This window comes from Rhincodon typus, chromosome 1 (genome assembly GCF_021869965.1).
Source record: "Rhincodon typus isolate 14 chromosome 1, sRhiTyp1.1, whole genome shotgun sequence".
Taxonomy (NCBI): domain Eukaryota; kingdom Metazoa; phylum Chordata; class Chondrichthyes; order Orectolobiformes; family Rhincodontidae; genus Rhincodon; species Rhincodon typus.
Window position 1 is genome coordinate 26,346,491 of NC_063332.1, and position 18,310 is coordinate 26,364,800.

General features: G+C 42.3%; 1 protein-coding gene across 1 annotated transcript in view; it reads left to right on the plus strand.

Moving 5' to 3' along the window:
- The window catches only part of si:dkey-21a6.5 (multiple epidermal growth factor-like domains protein 11), a 36,338-nt gene that overhangs the window by 14,666 nt on the left and 3,362 nt on the right, over positions 1-18,310 (plus strand). Inside the window, exons 2-8 of the mRNA XM_020516978.2 lie at positions 881-1,117; positions 3,215-3,350; positions 5,886-5,974; positions 8,296-8,356; positions 11,009-11,097; positions 12,243-12,355; positions 14,332-14,488. Of these exons, the coding sequence (XP_020372567.2) occupies positions 881-1,117; positions 3,215-3,350; positions 5,886-5,974; positions 8,296-8,356; positions 11,009-11,097; positions 12,243-12,355; positions 14,332-14,488 (882 nt within the window). The remainder of the gene's footprint in view (positions 1-880; positions 1,118-3,214; positions 3,351-5,885; positions 5,975-8,295; positions 8,357-11,008; positions 11,098-12,242; positions 12,356-14,331; positions 14,489-18,310) is intronic.

Here is an 18,310-nt window from a genome sequence, read left to right on the forward strand (position 1 = left end):
ATTATTCCAAACCAAACCAAACCAAAATTGTTAAAAGAATAAAAATAATAAAAATTCATGGAATCTTAACATTTCCCACTTCTGAATGAAGTTTTTTTAGAAAAAGAGGCTGTAGGCTTTGGATGTGCCTGCATTTATTGCTCATCCCTAACTGTTCTTGAGAAATTGGCAGTGAACTGCTTTCGTCTACATGTCAGGCAGAACATTTGCCTTGTGAAAGCTGCAAGCACTGCTGCGATGGTGTCATGCAACATCGGTGTGAGACCACTTCCCTGTGTACCTTTCTTCAGCAAGGCTTCTGTGATCTTGAAGGGTGGTAGAATTTAGCCATCCTACCATGTTCAGTCAGTGTCACACCCAGTAATTTCGAGTGAGTATTGATTAGGTTACTTCCCTCCACACGTACCTCCAGTGGCTGAGATTCTGTATGGGAGCCCGTCTACTCCATTATGTTTGTATAAGTAACACATTTAGCAATTTTATTTCACTTTACAGTAATGGTCTAATGGGAACCTATTCAATGTTTGAGAAATAAAGTCCCAGAATTACTGTCTCACCAGCTGGATCTAAACTTGAATTAAAAAAAGTGAGAGCTGATTGCATTTCTACCATTGCATTATTAAGCTAGCCCAGAGCTCACTTTGGCCTGAGGTCTCTGCTGTTTTCAAACCTTTGTGATGAGAGTAAACTCCTTTTTAAAGACAAATTTTTGGATAATGGAGTCCTTAATTATTGGGGCTTTTTCTTCTACTTTGTGTATTGATCAAATAATTGAAATTTGAATAAAGTAGTTGTGATTTACACTTATTGTGCGCGCAGCATTATTCAGTTTTTTTTTGAAACTGGTTGTTCTAGACATGGCTTCTGTTTCTAATCTTAGGTCTGGTGCTTGGTCAGGTCAGCACTCCATCAGTTGTCCCTGTGGCTGCACTTGCTTCTACACTGGTAACTAACTCACTTAATGTGACTGGCTTCAACACCACCACCAGCTCAATACCTGGAATTGACATCCTATCAACTCGCATACCAGGGACTGTCACATCGGGAATTTCAAATTGCACAGCTTTGAACACCTCTAATTGTGCTGTGTGTTCTGCAGGGCATTTCTCCAATAATGGCAAGTACCTTTATTTGCATAGTTACAAGCTGTTTTTTTTTCCAAGTTTTAAACAACTGTACTTAAAACCTTGTGTTTTTTTTTAAATCACTCCCATGAATGAATGTTGTTGTTATTATGGAGTCATAGTCATACAGTACAGAAACAGGCTCTTTGGCCCAACTCATCTATGCTGATCAGGTTTCCTAAACTGAATTAGTCCCGTTTGCCTGTGCTTGACCCATATCCCTCTAAACCTTTCCTATTCCTGTACCTGTCCAAATGCCTTTTTAAATGTTGTAATTGTACCCGCCTCTACCACTTCCTCTGGCAGCTTGTTCCATACATCCACCATCTTCTGTGTGTGGAAGTTGCCCCTCAGGTCTCTAAATCTTTCCCCTCTCAACATTTAAATGTATACCCTTTAATTTTGTACCCCCTCTGACCCTGGGGAAAAGACCTTGGCTATTCACCCTATCCATGTCCCCCATGACCTTAATGTCACCCTTCAGCCTCCTACACTCCAGGGGGTTTAAAAAGTCCCAGCATCTACTTATAACTCAAACCTTCCAGCCTCGGTAAATCTCTTGTTGTTAATAACATGTTTCATTCCAGCCTGTTCCATTTCATTCTTTCAACATATGTGCATTGCTGTGACTGTTGATGTACTTCAGGTCTCCCTGAAAGCACAACTATAATTTGTTTAGGACCATCCTAATGCCACATTAGTGAACTATGGAAACCCAATCCTGTGAAATCTCTTCTGAAGAAGAGTCCTATCAGACTTGATGTTAACTCTTTCTTTCTCCACAGATGCTGCCAGACCAGCTGGGTTTCTGAGGTTTTTTTTTGGGTCTTTTGCCTCTGAAATCCTTACCTGAGCATCTGATCTAGGAACGCAAGATCAGGAGTATCATAGAATCCCTACAATGTGGAAATAGGCTGTTAGGCCCATCCAGTCCACACTGACCCTCTGAAGACTGCCCAATCCAGACCAACCAAATGTTCCCCCAAAATCCCTGTAACCCTGCATTTCCCATGGCTGATCCACCTCGCCTACCATAGAGATATACAGCATGGAAACAGACGGTTCACTCCATCTCATCCATGCCGAACAGATATCATACACAAAATCTAGTCCCATTTGCCAGCATCCCTCAACTCTTCCTGTTCATGTACCCATCCAAATGCCTTTTTAAATGTTGCAATTGTACCAGCCTTCCCCACTTCCTTTGGCAGCTCATTCTATACATGTACCACCCTCTGCATGGAAAAAGTCGCCCCTTGGGTCCCTTTCAAATCTTTCCCCTCTCACTCTCACCTTAAACCTATGCCCTCTAGTTTTGGACTCTCTAACTCTGGGGAAAAGACCTTGTCTATTCCCTCTATCCATGCCCCTTTATAACTCTATAAACCTCCACAAAGTCACTCCTCAGCCTCTGACATCCAGGGAAAATAGCCCCAGACTATTTAGCCTCTCCCCAGCTCAGACCCTCCAACCCTGGCAGCGTCCTCGTAAATCTTTTCTGAACCCTCTCAAGTTTCACAACATCCTTCCGAGACCAGAATTGCACGCAGTACTCCAAGAGTGGCCGAACCAATGTTGTGTACAGCCACAACGTGACGCCGCAGCTTGACCTCCCAACTCATACTCCATGCACTGAGCAATAAAGACAAGTATACCAAACACTGCCTTCACTATTCTACCTACCTGTGACTCCATTTTCAAGGAATCTTTGGCTGGTGGGAGGAAACCCTCGCGAATGTAGGGCGAACATGCAAATTTCAGACAGGCAGTCACCCGAGGCTAGAATCGAACTTGGGTCCCTGGCACTGTGAAGCAGCAGTGCGAACTGCTGAGCCAGCATGTTGCTCCAAGGAGGAGTAGGTGATTCAATGCCTCAGACCTGTTCTGTCAGCCCATTAGATCATGTTTCAGCAGGAATTTGAGAAAATTTATGGGAGCAGTAACTTGCCAAACTCTTTTGAATTTGAACTTCCACTGTTGACGAAGATTTACTAACGTGTTAGCTATATTGATGATAAGTAGTCTTTATATTTCAAACAAAATGTGATGGATATTGATCTGACTAACTATACTTCTGTTTCACTTTCAAGGGTCCCTGAACTGTTCCTGCTGTTCTGACGGGTTCTGCCTTGCTCTCGAAGACTGCCTCAGCTGTCCACAGGGTTACTACCAATCTCGGGCTGGACAGATGACATGTTTGCCTTGTTCAAAAGGTGCTTATACAAAGTAAGTACATGGACAAGAACCAATAACCATGCATTGAGCTTCCTTTGACCCCTTGGCAGTGACCTCCCACCCCTTCATGTGAGGCCATATAGTGTGTTGGGCTCATTGTCCCTCTGGTCAATGTAGCTGAGCTCCATTCCTTCATTTCCCCCCTCACCACCCATGTTTAATTGTCCTTCCCAGTGCTACTGAGGCTCTGCTAACTCAGTCAATGAATTGTGATGGGTTAAAGGAGTATGGTGCAGTCATTTGTTTGTGTTGATCATAAATTATGGGAACAGCTGATAATTTTCCAGTCAGTGAAAGCCTCAATTGTTTCAGTAACAGATGAACAGCCAGCTATCACATTGGTCTTTGACTGAGAGGGTTTGGGGGGAGTGGGAAAAAGGAGAAATGATTGAACAGCTTTATTTGTCTATAAATTGGTATCAGGAAAAATGTTTGCTGAACCTTGGAATAAATCAACTAAGCTAATGACTAGAATTTGAGACAGATTGCTGAAGAGTACAGGGGATGGTCAACTAGGGTCAGCAAAATGATGAAAATGTCATAGAAACGTATCTGGACTACAACCCATGCCATCACCTCACTGAGATCAATCAACTCTTGCACAGACCAGGAACTGAAGCAGATTCTACTGAACTCCCTTGCAAGTGAGTCTGTTACAAGTTGAACTGTTGAATAAGCTATATTAAACTTTTTTGGTGGGAAGCCTTTGGTTTACTGAAGGTGTGCCTTTAGTTTGAAGTTATGAATAGTGTTCTTGTGTTTTTCCATCTGATATATCTCTACAATGACTTTGGGACATCTGCCTTGGGTCAAGTGTTTAGTAGGCATTTGCAAGACTGGAAATGAATGGCTATGATCCACATTATTGAATTAACATACACATTTGATGTTGGAATGTGAATTCATCTGAAATCAAATTGGAGTCATGACTGTTTTAGGAATTTGAATGTTATTCAAAAAGTAGTGTTCACCACCTCCCCAATCTTGTATTGAAATACCATTTTCACAAATGCCTTGCACCCATGTGTTGTGCTGAGGGAGTCAGTAGTTTGTAATACAACATTTATGTCATCTTAGATATTGTTAGGTCCCATCATGAGTTGATCAAAGAAGAGGACTTGAACCCAGTACATGAATGCTATAGTCTCAGATTTTTGCTGTAATCTGATGAGGAAATCTTGTCTGTACCTTGCTGCCTCCAGAGTCAACTATTTTAAACTCCTCCTAGCTGACCTTCCATTTTCAGTGCGCCATAAACTTGAGCTCATTATTCTAGTCTGAACTCGGCCAAATCCTATTCACTCATCATTGCAATGCTTGATGGCCTTTAATTGGATCTTGATCTGGCAGCAGCCTGAGCTTCAAGTTCCCCGTTGCCTGTCCTTCATTACAACTCTAAGAATGCTGTGGTCATTATTCCACCATTTGATATCCATACCATCAGCTGACTGGGTTCTAAACCCTTCTCCATATAAAAGTGGAATTAATCAATAGAAGGGAAAAGTGCTGCCTTCCGCTAAAGTTTAGTACTTGGCATGTCTGCAAACATATTCTGAAGTGGTTTCTGCCATGTCTAACGTGTTCATCTGAGTCTTTGTCAGATGGTATAAATATTAAATGCATGCATGCCTGAAACAAGCAAAATAAAACCTTTCAGGCTGTTCATTCATAGATGGCAGTGTTATGAGTGTTATTAAAAGGTAATTAGCTGTAAGTCAAGTTTTTTTTTTTTTTTTTTTTTTTTTTTTTTTTTTTGTGTTGTGGGGTAAATTTCTTAGCAGTTCACAACTCAGCCAGCCAGCACCAGGTTTTAATTGTGATTTCAGATAAACCTGTTGGACTATAACCTGATGTCGTGTGACTTCTGACTTTGTCCACCCCAGTCCAACACCAGCACCTCCACATCATTTGCCAGCCTTCATTAATGATACATTGTAGATGGCTGAATTTTTAAAAAAAAAAAAAAAAAAAATTGGTTTGTTGCCACTTATTTCTTGAGTTAAAGTTCAGATCTGCCTGATTTAATTTGATTTATTGATGTGTTACGTTACAAAATACAGTGAGACATACTGTGTGGTGTCGCCATTCTCTGGTGCCATCTTTAAAACAGAGAAATAAACCAAAACATAGAACATAAAGTCAAAAGAATAAAGGAAGTGTTCAAATTTACAGTTTTTGTTTAATACCATAAATAATAACTGGTCATTTGGCCTCTTTAACTTGCTCTGTCATTCAATAGGGTCATGGCTGATCCAACATTGCTCATGACCACTGTCCTACTCTTTCCCGGTAACCCATGATTTTCCCAACTGATCTGGAATCTCTCTTGTTGCTTTATCAATTTGCAGACAGACGAGGGAAGGATCCATCATGTGGTAAAGTGGATTCAAAACATGGTTTAGATTGTTGTGTAACAAACTCTTGATCTGAGACAGATCATCACAATTGACTAATCTTTTGTAAGTTTTCTTTCTCTTTTTAATATTTTTAAATTCTAATGTAATAATTTGATATCTATCTTTGCAGTTCCACAGGGAGCACAGAATGCCAATCCTGTGAATCTGGATTTTATGCCAATGAAACTGGTTCAAAATTGTGCAGACCCTGCCTTCCAGGTAGAAGTGCACTATTGCTGCTATGCTCGAGTTGAGTAAGGATTGGAATGCAGATGTTTAGTAATACTGAAATGTTACTGTCTTGTGCTTTTTTTTACTTCTTTACTTCCTCCTTCCACTTACATTTCATGTGAGGTAAACCACAATACTGTAGACTTAACTTCAGCTGATGTGTGCAGCAAAAGTCAATATTGAAATAGATATTTGCATTTTAATCGCTTTCAAAGCAAATGCTTTGCATTATCAAGCTGAAATAAAGGAGTAGAGTTTGCAATAGAACTTTCTGTTGCATTGTGCTTCTTAATTCCTGATTGAAATATCTCAAAGTATAGACTAGATCCTCTGGCCAAAATACTTAGATTTTCCCCAAATGGAGAAGTCATTTCTTAGGAATCTGCCTTTTGGGGAATTTTAGCATCCCTTTTTTAGATCTACCTCCACTGAGATTTATTTACTTTTTTTTTTGAGTCACTGTTGCATGGTTGTTGGTTGTGGCTGCTACACAGATGGACATCTGCATCAAAACCATCTATTTGTTCTCGATCAATAGTGTGGAGCTGGAGGAACACAGTAGGTCTCTATCTATTCACAGCTATCTCTGCACGTTTAAACCAAACAGACTGAACAGATTTTTATTTTGTTAGTTCATAGAATCTTAGAAATCAAAAATCATTTGGTCCTTCATACCAGTGCTTGTGAAAGAGTTCTATAGCTCCACTCTCCTGCTTTTTTTAACCAATTTGTCTTCAATATGAATATCTACTTCCCTTAGGAAAGTTATATTGAATTTGCTCCTGCAATCCTTTTTGGGCAGTATATGCCAGATTAAAGTTTGTTTGTTTTTTGTTTTTTTTTTTTAAAATTCTCCTGATTTTTCACTTATTTTAATCCGAGATTACTGATCTTCCTGCCAGTGCAGCCAATTTCTCTTGACCATGTCTATTAAAACTCTTCATCGTTCTTTTTGTAACAACAGTGAATAACCCCTGAATCTTTTCTGTTTTAAGAACCATTCTTTTGTCGCTGCTGCCAATCAAGCCTGCTCTGCTACTTTGATTTATATCATGGCTGACCTTCCAACTGTCCTTTTCTGCTTTATCCATGTAGCCCTTGATTTCCCCCACTCCCCAAAATACTCTGATCAGTCGTATTCCAGAATATGATCCGAATGCATCTCGGTTGAAAATTCCAAGGTTCACAATCCCTCTGAAAGAATATCTTCTTTTCGTTCTAAATGTCTGATCCCTTTATCTGATATAATACTTCAAATTCCCTGGGGATTAGTGTGACATTTAGCATGCATGATATCCACTACGTGCCTCTGTTTAGCAGCACAGTGTCCCATTTGTTTGTTTAAAAAATGGCCTTAGTGTCTCCTGCAACTCTTTGGGTTTATTTATCTTCCCTGTACCTGTCTTTTTTAAAATGACATTGCTTATTTGTATTGAGTCTTTTTTTTTTTTTTGCCCTCCCACTTCCCCCATTCTGAAGGAAAGTGCGTTACTTGATACCCCCTGCATTAATGAGTGACCAATGATTTAACAGACACAGTGGTCCTCATGCAGTCTGGATGATTCCATTGAAATGATGAACTGGATGAGAACTTATTATGTTCGCCTACCACCAGTGGGTTTGAAGGTGCTCGGATAAAATCTAGTGGCTGACCATTTCACTGACCAGTCTGAGCTTCTACAGGGCAGGTGGAGATATCTGGTGGCCTGCCTGTCCATTGACCAGTTAGTCCTTGAGTGGACAATTAATGGTTACTTAAGAGTCTCTTGCTACTGTCACTAGCAATTTACCCACTTGGGAGAGTGGTGGGGGACGGTGTGTGTGCAGACCTGGCCATACAAGAACTGACTTCAAAGCATATGGGTGGGTGGGGAAAGGAGGCTGCTTTTGAGGCTCCCTGGGTCCTTTAGAGGCACGCCTCTCTCCTGAAAGTGAGCCCACTTCCCTTGACCCCTGGGTTGCTTGTGCTGTTCCTCACTGGGGGCTGCTTGTAAATCCTAGCCGTCATTGTCAGAGGTACTACTGGCTCCATGTACCAACAGCTCTTTTAAGGTGTGATTCCTTCCTGACAAAGCATCATGTCAAATGGAATTAGTGCTGCCAGCCTATCCTGCCATGTAAAGTTGCCCAGGGTGATCATGTGCACACTGTTTAACTGGGCATTGCACTATGGTACCCGATCTCTCACTGGACTTGTCGATTTTTATGTGATGTCATTTCTAATTGGAATATATTTCCGTGAACATGAGCCAATTGCATCCAACTGGACATATTCAGAAAATGCACTAAAAATCTACTTCATTTCACAGGTTACTTTTCGGAGATGAATGCTACTGGGTGTGAGCCCTGTTCTCAAGGATTATTTTGCAAGTAGGTAATATCCATGTGCATATCTGTAGAATCATTTCAGTAGAGTTGTTAATTTGTGAATTCCTGGTGTGTGCTAAATCAGCTAACTTCTGCTCACTTGGCAGTTGAGCTGTGCAAAATTAAATCTCTTTTCACATGATGTATTTTAAAGTATTAATGCAGCATCATTTTAAGCCCAAAAATCATCTAGAACTGATGGCTTAGTGAAGTATTGAAAGCTCCCGTGCTGCTCCCTGGAAATCTCGGATGACCCATTTAAGTCCTGGTGGAAATTCCTGTGTTTTAGGCCATAAGATTATAGGAGCAGAATTAGGCTGTTCAGCCCATCTAGTCTCCATCATTTGATCATGGCTGATATATTTCTCAAACTCGGTCTCCTACCTTCTCCTTGTAACCTTTGATCCCCTTGCTAATCAAGAACTTTGTCCATCTCAGTCTTGAACACAATCACTGACTTGGCCTCCACAGCCTTCTGTGTTAATCACTTCCACAAAGTCACCATCCTGTGGCTGAAGAAGTTCACTGCATCTTGACTCTAAAGAGATGCCCCTTCATTCTGAGGCTGTGCCCTCTGGTCCTAGTCTCTCTTACAAGAGAAAACATCATCTTCGCGTCCACCCCATCCAGGCTATCAATATCCTGTAAGTTTCAGAGATTTCCGCCCACCTCCTACCCCAAACTCCATCAAGGACAGTCTTAAAGTCCTCACGCTCCTCGTGACTAGCTCTTCATCCCCCGGATCATTCTTGTACTACTGCTCTTGACCCTCTCCAACGCCAGCACTTAGATACGAGGCCCAAAACTGCTCCCAATATTCCAAATGAGGTCTGATCAGAACCTTTATACAGCCTCATCCGTACATCCCAGCACAAGCTTTCCCACATTGTATTCCATCTACCACATCTTTGCCCACTCTCCTAGCCTGTCCAAGTCCTTCCGCAGCCTCCTGCTTCCTCAACACTACCTGTCTATCCGCCTATCTTTTTGTGATCTGCAAAGTTAGCAATAATGCTGTCAGTTCCATTGTCCAGATCGTTAATGTATAACGTGAAAAGTTGTGGACCCAGCACTGGCCTCTGCGGACTTCCACTAGTCACCAGCTGCCTTCCTGAAAAGTATCCTTTATCTCCAGTCAGCCAATCTTCTATCAATGTCAGTATCATGCCCCTAACAACATGAGCTCCTATCTTATTTCGCAGCCTCTTACGTGGCACCTTGTTAAAGGCTGTCTGGAAGTCCAAAAGATCATGACAACTGGCTCTCCTTTGTCTAATTAGCATGTTACCACCTCAAAGAATTCTAGCAGCTTTGTCAGGCATGACCTCCTTTGAAACAGTGCTGACTCAGCCCTATTTTACATGCACTTGCAAGTATTTTGCAATTTCATTAATAATGAACTCTAAAATCTTACTCATGACTGAAGTCAGCCTAACTGGCCTAAAATTTCTGGTCTTTTGCCTCCCTTTCTTCAACAGGAGTGTTTAGATAGCCTTGGTGAATAAATAGGCAAGAACATGGTGGAGAGGACATAATGGGGAAAAATGTGAAATTATCCACTTTGATAGGAATAATAAATGTGCAGGTTCTTCCTTAGATGGCCAAATGTTAGAAAGGTGGGGGGGGGAATGTACAAAAGGATCTGTGTCCTTGTTGATAAGTCACTTGGTTAGATAGTACCTGGACAGTACTGTATGCAGTTTTGGTCTCATTATCTCAAGAAAGATGATGTTGCTATAGAGGAAATGCAATAAAGGTTCATCAGACTTATTCCCAGGCTGGTGGGACTGTCCTATGAAGAGAGATTGGGCAAACTGAGCCTGTGTTCTTTAGAGCTCAGAAGAATGACGGGTGATTGTGTTAAATCATGCAAAATACATAAAGGAATAGACAGAGTGGAGACAAGAAAGGTGTCTGCCCTGGTTGGAGAGTCTAGAACCAGGGGGCACAATTTCTAAATCTGGGGATGCCAATTGTGTCCAGGATTAGACCTTTCTTTTTGTTACCTCATTGTATTGTGAATGTTTGGAATTCTCCATCATGGAGGGCTGTGGAAGTTCAGCCTTTGAGTATATTTAAGGGAGAGATTGGATTTCTGATTACCAGTGGCATGCAGGGCTATGGGGGTGGGATGCGTAAAAGACATTTGTGTTTAATCAGCCATAATGAAGTGTTCAATCATGATTTGAGCCTGCCCTGCTACTCAGTATGATGAGCCGAACTGGACCATGTTCGGAGGAAGGGTCACCGGACCTGAAACGTTAACTGTTTTTTTCCTTCACAGGTGCTGCTGGACCTGCTGAGCTTTTCCAGCAACTTTGTTTTTGTTCCTGATTTACAGCATCCGCAGTTCTTTCGGTTTTGATTTATTTTGTCTCCTGAAACCCTCCTGTTTTGATCCTGCTGTAACCTCCCTTCCTTCCTACCCCACCTTTGCTTTGCTCCCTCTGCTATGTAAAGCTAGTTGAGGCACGATCCACATGAGAGAAATACTAAAAATGTAAATAGTACTCTAGGCTTGAGATGCCACTATTTTTAAAACCATCGAGTCCAGTGTGCCTGCCATCATTTAAAGGTTTAGGTTCTATCTTTGTGATAGCCTGTTTTCGGGTTAGTGTGTGTAAAATGTTCTCTCTTTTTTTATTTTCTTTTCAGCACAACACAGTGTGACAAGTGTACAGCATGCCCTGGTGGGGAGGAGGCTCTGACTACAGCAGCAACAGAGTGCGCACCATGTCAACCAGGTATAGGCGGAGTAGGTGGTGGGGTAGAAAGTAGGCCATTCACCTTGCTCCTATCATTCAAAAGGACCATGGTTAATCAGTACCCTGGTTGTGCTTTCTCCCCATATATTGATCCTTTCAGCATTCAAAACTGACTCCTTCTCAAACATTCAATGTTTTGGCCTCAACTGCTTTCTGTGGCACCAGTCTGAAACAACTATTGAACTAAGCTAATCCCATTTTGCACCACTTGGCCCATAGCCTTTTAGACCTTGGCATTGCAAGTGCACATCTAAATACTCAATGGTCAGGAAGGTTTCTGTCTCTATTGCCCTTAGGGGCAGTGAATTCTTGATTTTGCTACCACACTACCACAACATTCCATACAGCAGAGTCCAGGAGCAGTGAAGCCCCACCTGCCCCAGATATGTCGGTACATGTCTGAATGGTTTGTTTTAAAAATATCTCACCTGGGGAGCTCCTTCAATGATACCTTGAGGTTGAGGTGGTTGACTTAAATAGAAACCATTAGATCAATGATTAAGGGCTAACTCAGTTGGCCCAACTAGGGGTAGTGTTTTCTGGAACAGCAATATTGGTGGACATGTAACCAAATTTCACCTGAGCTAAGTCGACACATGCTTTGCAGGGACAGAGTGGGGGCGATTACTGAAGCAGACCATGAACTCCATTTTCTTCTCCTTCCTGTTGCCAGCTTGGAAGTATGAAGTATATTTATGGCACCCTTAACTTCTCCTCTGTCATCTCCTGTATTAATAATCTTGTTGGCATCAGCTATCCCTTCACAAAGCAGGAATCTATCTAGTGATTGTGCTGGTCTGTAAATTTGTGTACTGTACCATGCAACACATTGAACAGTGAAGACATCGAGCTCCTCTATCCATCTTCTATCCGCCTCCCACTCTCTCCCTATTTATTTCAGAACCCCCTTCCCCTCCCCCTTTTCTGATGAAGGGTCTAGGCCCGAAACGTCAGCCTCTCTGCTCCTATGATGCTGCTTGGCCTGCTGTGTTCATCCAGCCCTGCACCTTGTTGTCTCGAAGACATCGAGCAGGCAGGTTTATATAGGATTTAGACATCTTAATGTTGCAAGTGTGTAGTAATTGATTGGATTCATTTTGGCTTTTTTTTTTTTAACTTGGAAGGTATGTACAAGCAACCAGAAGATTTACTTTGCAAGATGTGCAAGACTGGGTACTACCAGATAATGGTAGGACAGGAGAGCTGTGACCTGTGTCCTGAGCAGCATTATTGCCCTGTGAGTACTCCTCGTTTGGAATTGTACTATGTCTTAGTTACCACATTGCCTGAAGCAGCCAATCGCACCAGCATTAAGACCAGGATCATCCAAAAGTAACTCTGCTGCACCAGCCACGTGCTTAAGATGCCCGAGTTCCAACTGCCAAAGTGAACCATCTGCACCAGGAACAACAGAGTTGCTGGAAAAGCTCAGCGGGTCTGGCAGTATCTGTGAAGAAAAGATCACAGTTAACGTTTTGGGTCCGGTGACCATTCCTTGGAACATCTTCACCCAGCTCAAGGAAGCCACTCTAAGACCTCCATTTAGCACAAAGCAGCCCACTTGGTTGGCACCACACCCACAAACATTCAATCCGTCTACCACTGACATTTCAGTCTTAGCAGTGTGTACTATCTACAAGATGCACCTTGGAAATTCATCCAAGCTTCTCAGACAGCACTTTCTAAATGGCTGTGGATTTGGAAGGACAAGGACAAGGACAGCAGGTACATTGGAACATCACCACCTTCAGGTTCCCCTCCAGGCCACTCACCATCCTGACTTGGAAGTGTATCGCTGTTACTTCACTGCTGAGTTAAAATCCTGAATTCCCTCTTTTAATGGCATTGTGGGTCTACCTACAGCACATAGACTGCAGTGGTTCAAGAAGGCAGTTCATGACCAGCTTCTCAAGGGCAACTAAAGATGGGCAATAAATGCTGGCCAGCCAATGATGCCCATGTTCCACAAGTGAATTTAAAAGGAGAACAAATGAAGCATTACAGAGAATCCCAAGCAACCCTTGAGAGGCTCTTGTTTAGAAGAAACTTCCTTGGAGGAAGTTCCTGTATGAGGACGCACAATTCTTGAAGAACACCTGCTGGCAAGGGTATGTATGGGAAAGGAATGCCAATGTTCTTGAAGCCAAGGACCACTTCCGCCTCCTGGAAACACTTGCCAAATGTGTGATCAGAGATATGGCTCTGGGTTTGGGATTGTCAGCAACACAAGGACCCCCACAGACCCCGTGACCAGTGACATGGAGTTTCCTGGGTGGACAATCACACTCTGAATACAGATGATGACAGCACCATTGGCTCTCATGAGGAGGGAAATAATTCCACAACCCACGCCTTTTTTAAAAAAAAAATAAACCTTCCAAAATTTACAATTGATTGTTTTCAACACTGAGTCAGCTGTGAGTGAGTGAGTCGGACAACGCAAACAGACCCATTGGCCCCATTCGTCCATTCTGACCAAGTTTCCTAAACTGACTAGTCCCATGTGCCTACATTTTGGCCCATATTCTTCTTAGCCTTTCCTGTTCATGTACTTGTCCGAATGTCTTTTAAATGTTGTAATTGTATCTGCCTTTACCACTTCCTCTGCCAGCTCATTCCATACACTCACCTGACCTCTATGACAGACTTGTGTTGGTTCAGGTGGGGAAAATGCTGTCTTTCAGAAATCTCAATCTCATGGTCCATGGTAAGTGATACCTGGCACTTTGACTAACCAAGGCTGGGGTGCCCTCTCCTGGGTTTTAACCACGTTGTTTAGTTGTATGTTGCTTCGGGTTTGCTTTTCAAGTGTCATTCTTAGCAATCTGTTAAACCATGTGGTTTCTGCATGATTTACTGGAGTTCCACTTGGTGTCAATGACAGGAACAGTGATTGCTTTATAGTTTGTTACATAAACTGGATGTGAAGAACCAAAACACAGTTAGTATTGGACAGTTTATGAAAATACCTAAGAGTGAAATCTTCATCGTGTGATGAATGCAAACACAACAATTTAATTAATATTTCTGAAATGTGGTGAGATACATTTCAGGTGAAGAACTGCCAAGATTTGCAGTGTTTTGTCTTTTGTTTTTAGTATCGGTTGTTTCATGGTTTCAGTGACTTGCGTTTCGGGTGTTTGAGTGTTGACATTAATTCTGACCCAAAATGTGGCCTTTATGATGTACAAATTGTGACTTCTGTTTTCCCAGAGTCCCGATGTTGCTCCAATCCAGTGTCCAGTTGATGCATTTTGTCCAGCTGGAAGTACCGCGCCTCAGTACTGCATGGAAACGTTCTTCCTGAAGTCGGGAGATCACTGTGTGCTGACACCATTGACCATCTTCCTGCTTGTGGTCCTTTCGCTAAGTGAGTAGACCATAAGAATTACTTCTGTTCCCTCTTTGGAGGTGGTGTAGACACAGCTAATTAACACAAATAAGACTTGGTGTCCAACTCTAACTGCTCAATATCTCCAGAAGTTGTCCGACATCCTGCCTTGAAATAGATGAAGTAAAAATCTCATTTAATGCACATCACTGAGTGTTTTAAATATGGCAGTTTGTATTACTTATGGTGAGTGATGAAAGGAATTCTACCAAGTTGACTTCCAATAAGAGTCTTAAATTTTTAAACAGGTAGAATCTGATAATTGGAGACCTGGATAGTGTTTGATACAACACTGTTTTTGGATTAATGTTATGTAATCTGGCAGAGCAGGGCGCTTATACAGCTTTCTCCCAAATGTAACTTGTCTCAGGATGACCCCTGTAACTAGATCCAAAACGTTGACTCTGATTTCTCTTCACAGATGCTGCCAGACCAACTGAGATTTTGCAGCAATTTCTGTTTTTGACCCCTCTAACCTGGCTTGTTTTGCACTCTACTGAATAATAGTTGGATCAAAATGTCCCGAGAAGGGCATTTGGTGCCTTGATTGGGTGAAGAAGTAGCAAATTTATGGCCTGGACTTGTCAGTTATTGGTGAATTGACAGTGCTCATTGCTGATCTTGGAGAAAGCTACTGAATAATCCAGATATCTCTGGTGTAGAATTTCTATGGATAGAATTGAGGAACCACAAAGAAAAAGAGAACTTGATTGGGAGTCACGTACAGGTCCCTTAACAGTAGTCAAGATGTGGGGCTGAAAATAAATCGAGATAAGAAAGGCACTATTAGAACAATTTAGGGGGGACTTCAATATATGGGTGGACTGGGAAAATCCAGTTGCTAGCAGAGCTCAAAAAGAATTATTGGAATCTCTAAGAGATGGTGGCTTTTTTTTTTCAGCAGCTTGAGGTACAGCCTACCAAGGAACAGGCAGTTCTGGATTTGGTGTATGATGAGGCGGACGGGATTAGGGAGCTTTAGGTGAGGGAACCATGATAGGATTTACCCTGCAATTTGAGCTTGAATCATCGGATGAGACAGCTTAGGGCAGCACAGCAGCATAGTGGTTAACACTGCATCCTCTCAGAAACAGGGACCTGGGTTCGATTCCACCCTTGGGCAACTGTCTGTGTGGAGTTTACACATTCTCCCTGTGTCTGTGTGGGTTTCCTCCAGGTGCTCTGGTTTCCTCCCACAGTCCAAAGATGTGCAGGCTAGGTGGTGTGACCATGCTAAAGTACCTCATAGTATCCAGGAACTTGCAGGCTAGTTGGATTAGCCATGGTAAATGCAGGGATACGGGGATGGATTTGGGACAGGGGGCGGGTGATGGTTGGCGGTAGTGTGTGGTAGTCAGGGTGGGATGCTCTTTGAAGGATCAGTTAGACGTGGTGGCTCTTTCACTATAGGGATTCTATTTTGAGATTGTAGAGGTACTGGTGGTAATCTTTCAGGAATCGCGAGTCCGGGAGGGACCCAAAGGACTGGATGATGAACATTTTCTCTTTAAGAAGGGAGAAAGGCAGAAGACTGGAAAACATGGGTGGTTATTCTGACATTGGTTGCTGGTAAGACTTTAGAGACCATTAGTAAGATGAGATTGCAGAGTACTTGGAAGTGCATGGTAAAATAGGGCAGAGTCTACATAGCTTCATCAAGGGAGGGTCATGCCTGACAAATCTGTTAGAATTCTTTGAGGAGATGATGAGTAAGTTAGATGAAGGAGAGCCAGTGGATGTGATCCATTTTGATTTCCAGAAGGTCTTTGACAAGGTGCTGCACAGGAGGCTACTAAATAAGAGAAGAACACATGATGTTGGGGGCAAGGTGCTGTCACGGATAGCACATTGGCTGACAGACAGAAGACAGTAGAGATAAATGCATCTTTTCCAGGAATACAGCTGGTAACTAGTGGAGTTATAAGTGGTGGGACTACAACTATTCACATTATACACTTTAATGATCTGGATGAAGGGACTGAGGGCATTGTTGCTACGTTTGCAGATGAAAAGATAGGTGGAGGGACAGGAAGTGGAAGGCTGCAGAAAGACTTGGACAGGCTAGGAGAGTGGACAAAGAAGTAGCAGATAGAATACAGCGTGGGAAGGCTCCAGGTTTTGCACTTTGGTAGGAGAGTAGAAGCAGAGACTATTTACTAAATGGGGAAAAGCTTCAGAAATCTAAAGATAATTTAGCATAGCCAACCTAACTAGTCTGCCCACCTTTGGACTGTGGGAGGAAACTGGAGCTCCCGGAGGAAACCCGTGCAGACTCCACGTGGACAGTCACCCCAGGCTGGAATTAAACTTGGGTCCCTGGCACTGAGGGAGCAGTGCTAACCAGTGTTACTATGCTGCCCCTCTGTACTGAGTATAGACACCATATACTCAGTTTGTGGCTGAGTAAATGCAGCAGAGATTTGGAATTATCCAGTTAAACAGACTAGAAAATTGAGTTCATCCAGTGCTGGCCTATGCTATAAAAGTAATGAATGGAAGTAATGAATTTACGGTTGGATTTTGGGCCCTTTTGTTTAAGTGTTGAATTTAAGAATTGTGTTGTATGGTCTTATGGTGTGAAATTCAACTTTTCTGATAATTTTGTTCATCCGCTACTGGGTTCTCTGGCATTCAGTTAAATAGGCTAAATAGCCAATTACACTTAGGAATTTTTAGACAGTAAATTGAGGAGCGGTAAACAGAATATCCTTCTCCTTACTAATCATCTCTTTGTAGAGATTGAATAAAAACTGTAACTTTTGCATGTGATTTAAACTCAAAGATTGCTATATAGTATGGCATTCAACTCCCAAGTACACATTATTCAACAAGGTATAACTGTTTTTTTCAAGAATTTCCAAATATCCTTAATCCACCTGTTCAGGGTTATGATAAACTCAAGATAGTTGGGACTGGAACCTGGGACCTCCTAGCCCAGAGGTAGGGACACTCTCTAGTCCTGTGAGATGAATGGAAATTCACTTCAAAAGAAGTGACTTCTAAGATTTCTATCTACAAGAACTTCAACAGCACTGTGGAAGAACAGGGAATCATTAAGTGCATTGCAGAAGTGCATTGGCCTTCACTGCGAGTACAAGAGCAAGGATATCTAATTGCATTTGTACACCATTTATGAGATCAGACTTGGAGTATTGCAGGTAGGTTTGGCCTCATTTGAAGGAGGATGATCTGGGTATGGAAGGAGTGCAACAAAGGTTTCCAAGTCTGATTCCTGGGATGGCAGGACTGATGTATGAAGGGTCTAGGCCCGAAACGTCAGCCTCTCTGCTCCTATGATGCTGCTTGGCCTGCTGTGTTCATCCAGCCCTGCACCTTGTTGTCTCGGATTCTCCAGCATCTGCAGTTCCTACTATCTCTGTATGAAGAGCGACTGGATTAGTTAGGACTATATGCACTGGACTTTAGAAGAATGAAGGGGAGTTTATATAAACTGATTTAAAATTTTGACAGGACTGGACAGGATTAACACAAAGATGTTCCTGATGACTAGGGAAGCCAGAACTGTGTGAGGTTTTTGCAATTTTTTTAAACATCTGAACTACCAAATCTCTTTGCTATTCCACAATTCATATTCTCTCCCCATTAAGCAGAATTAAAATTTAGATAACCTGTCACACTTTCCCATATTGAATTCCAAACATCACCATTTTGCCCACTCACTAAATTTATGTAGAGACAACAAGGTGCAGGGCTGGATGAACACAGCAGGCCAAGCAGCATCATAGGAGCAGAGAGGCTGACGTTTCGGGCCTAGACCCTTCATCAGAAAGGGTCTAGGCC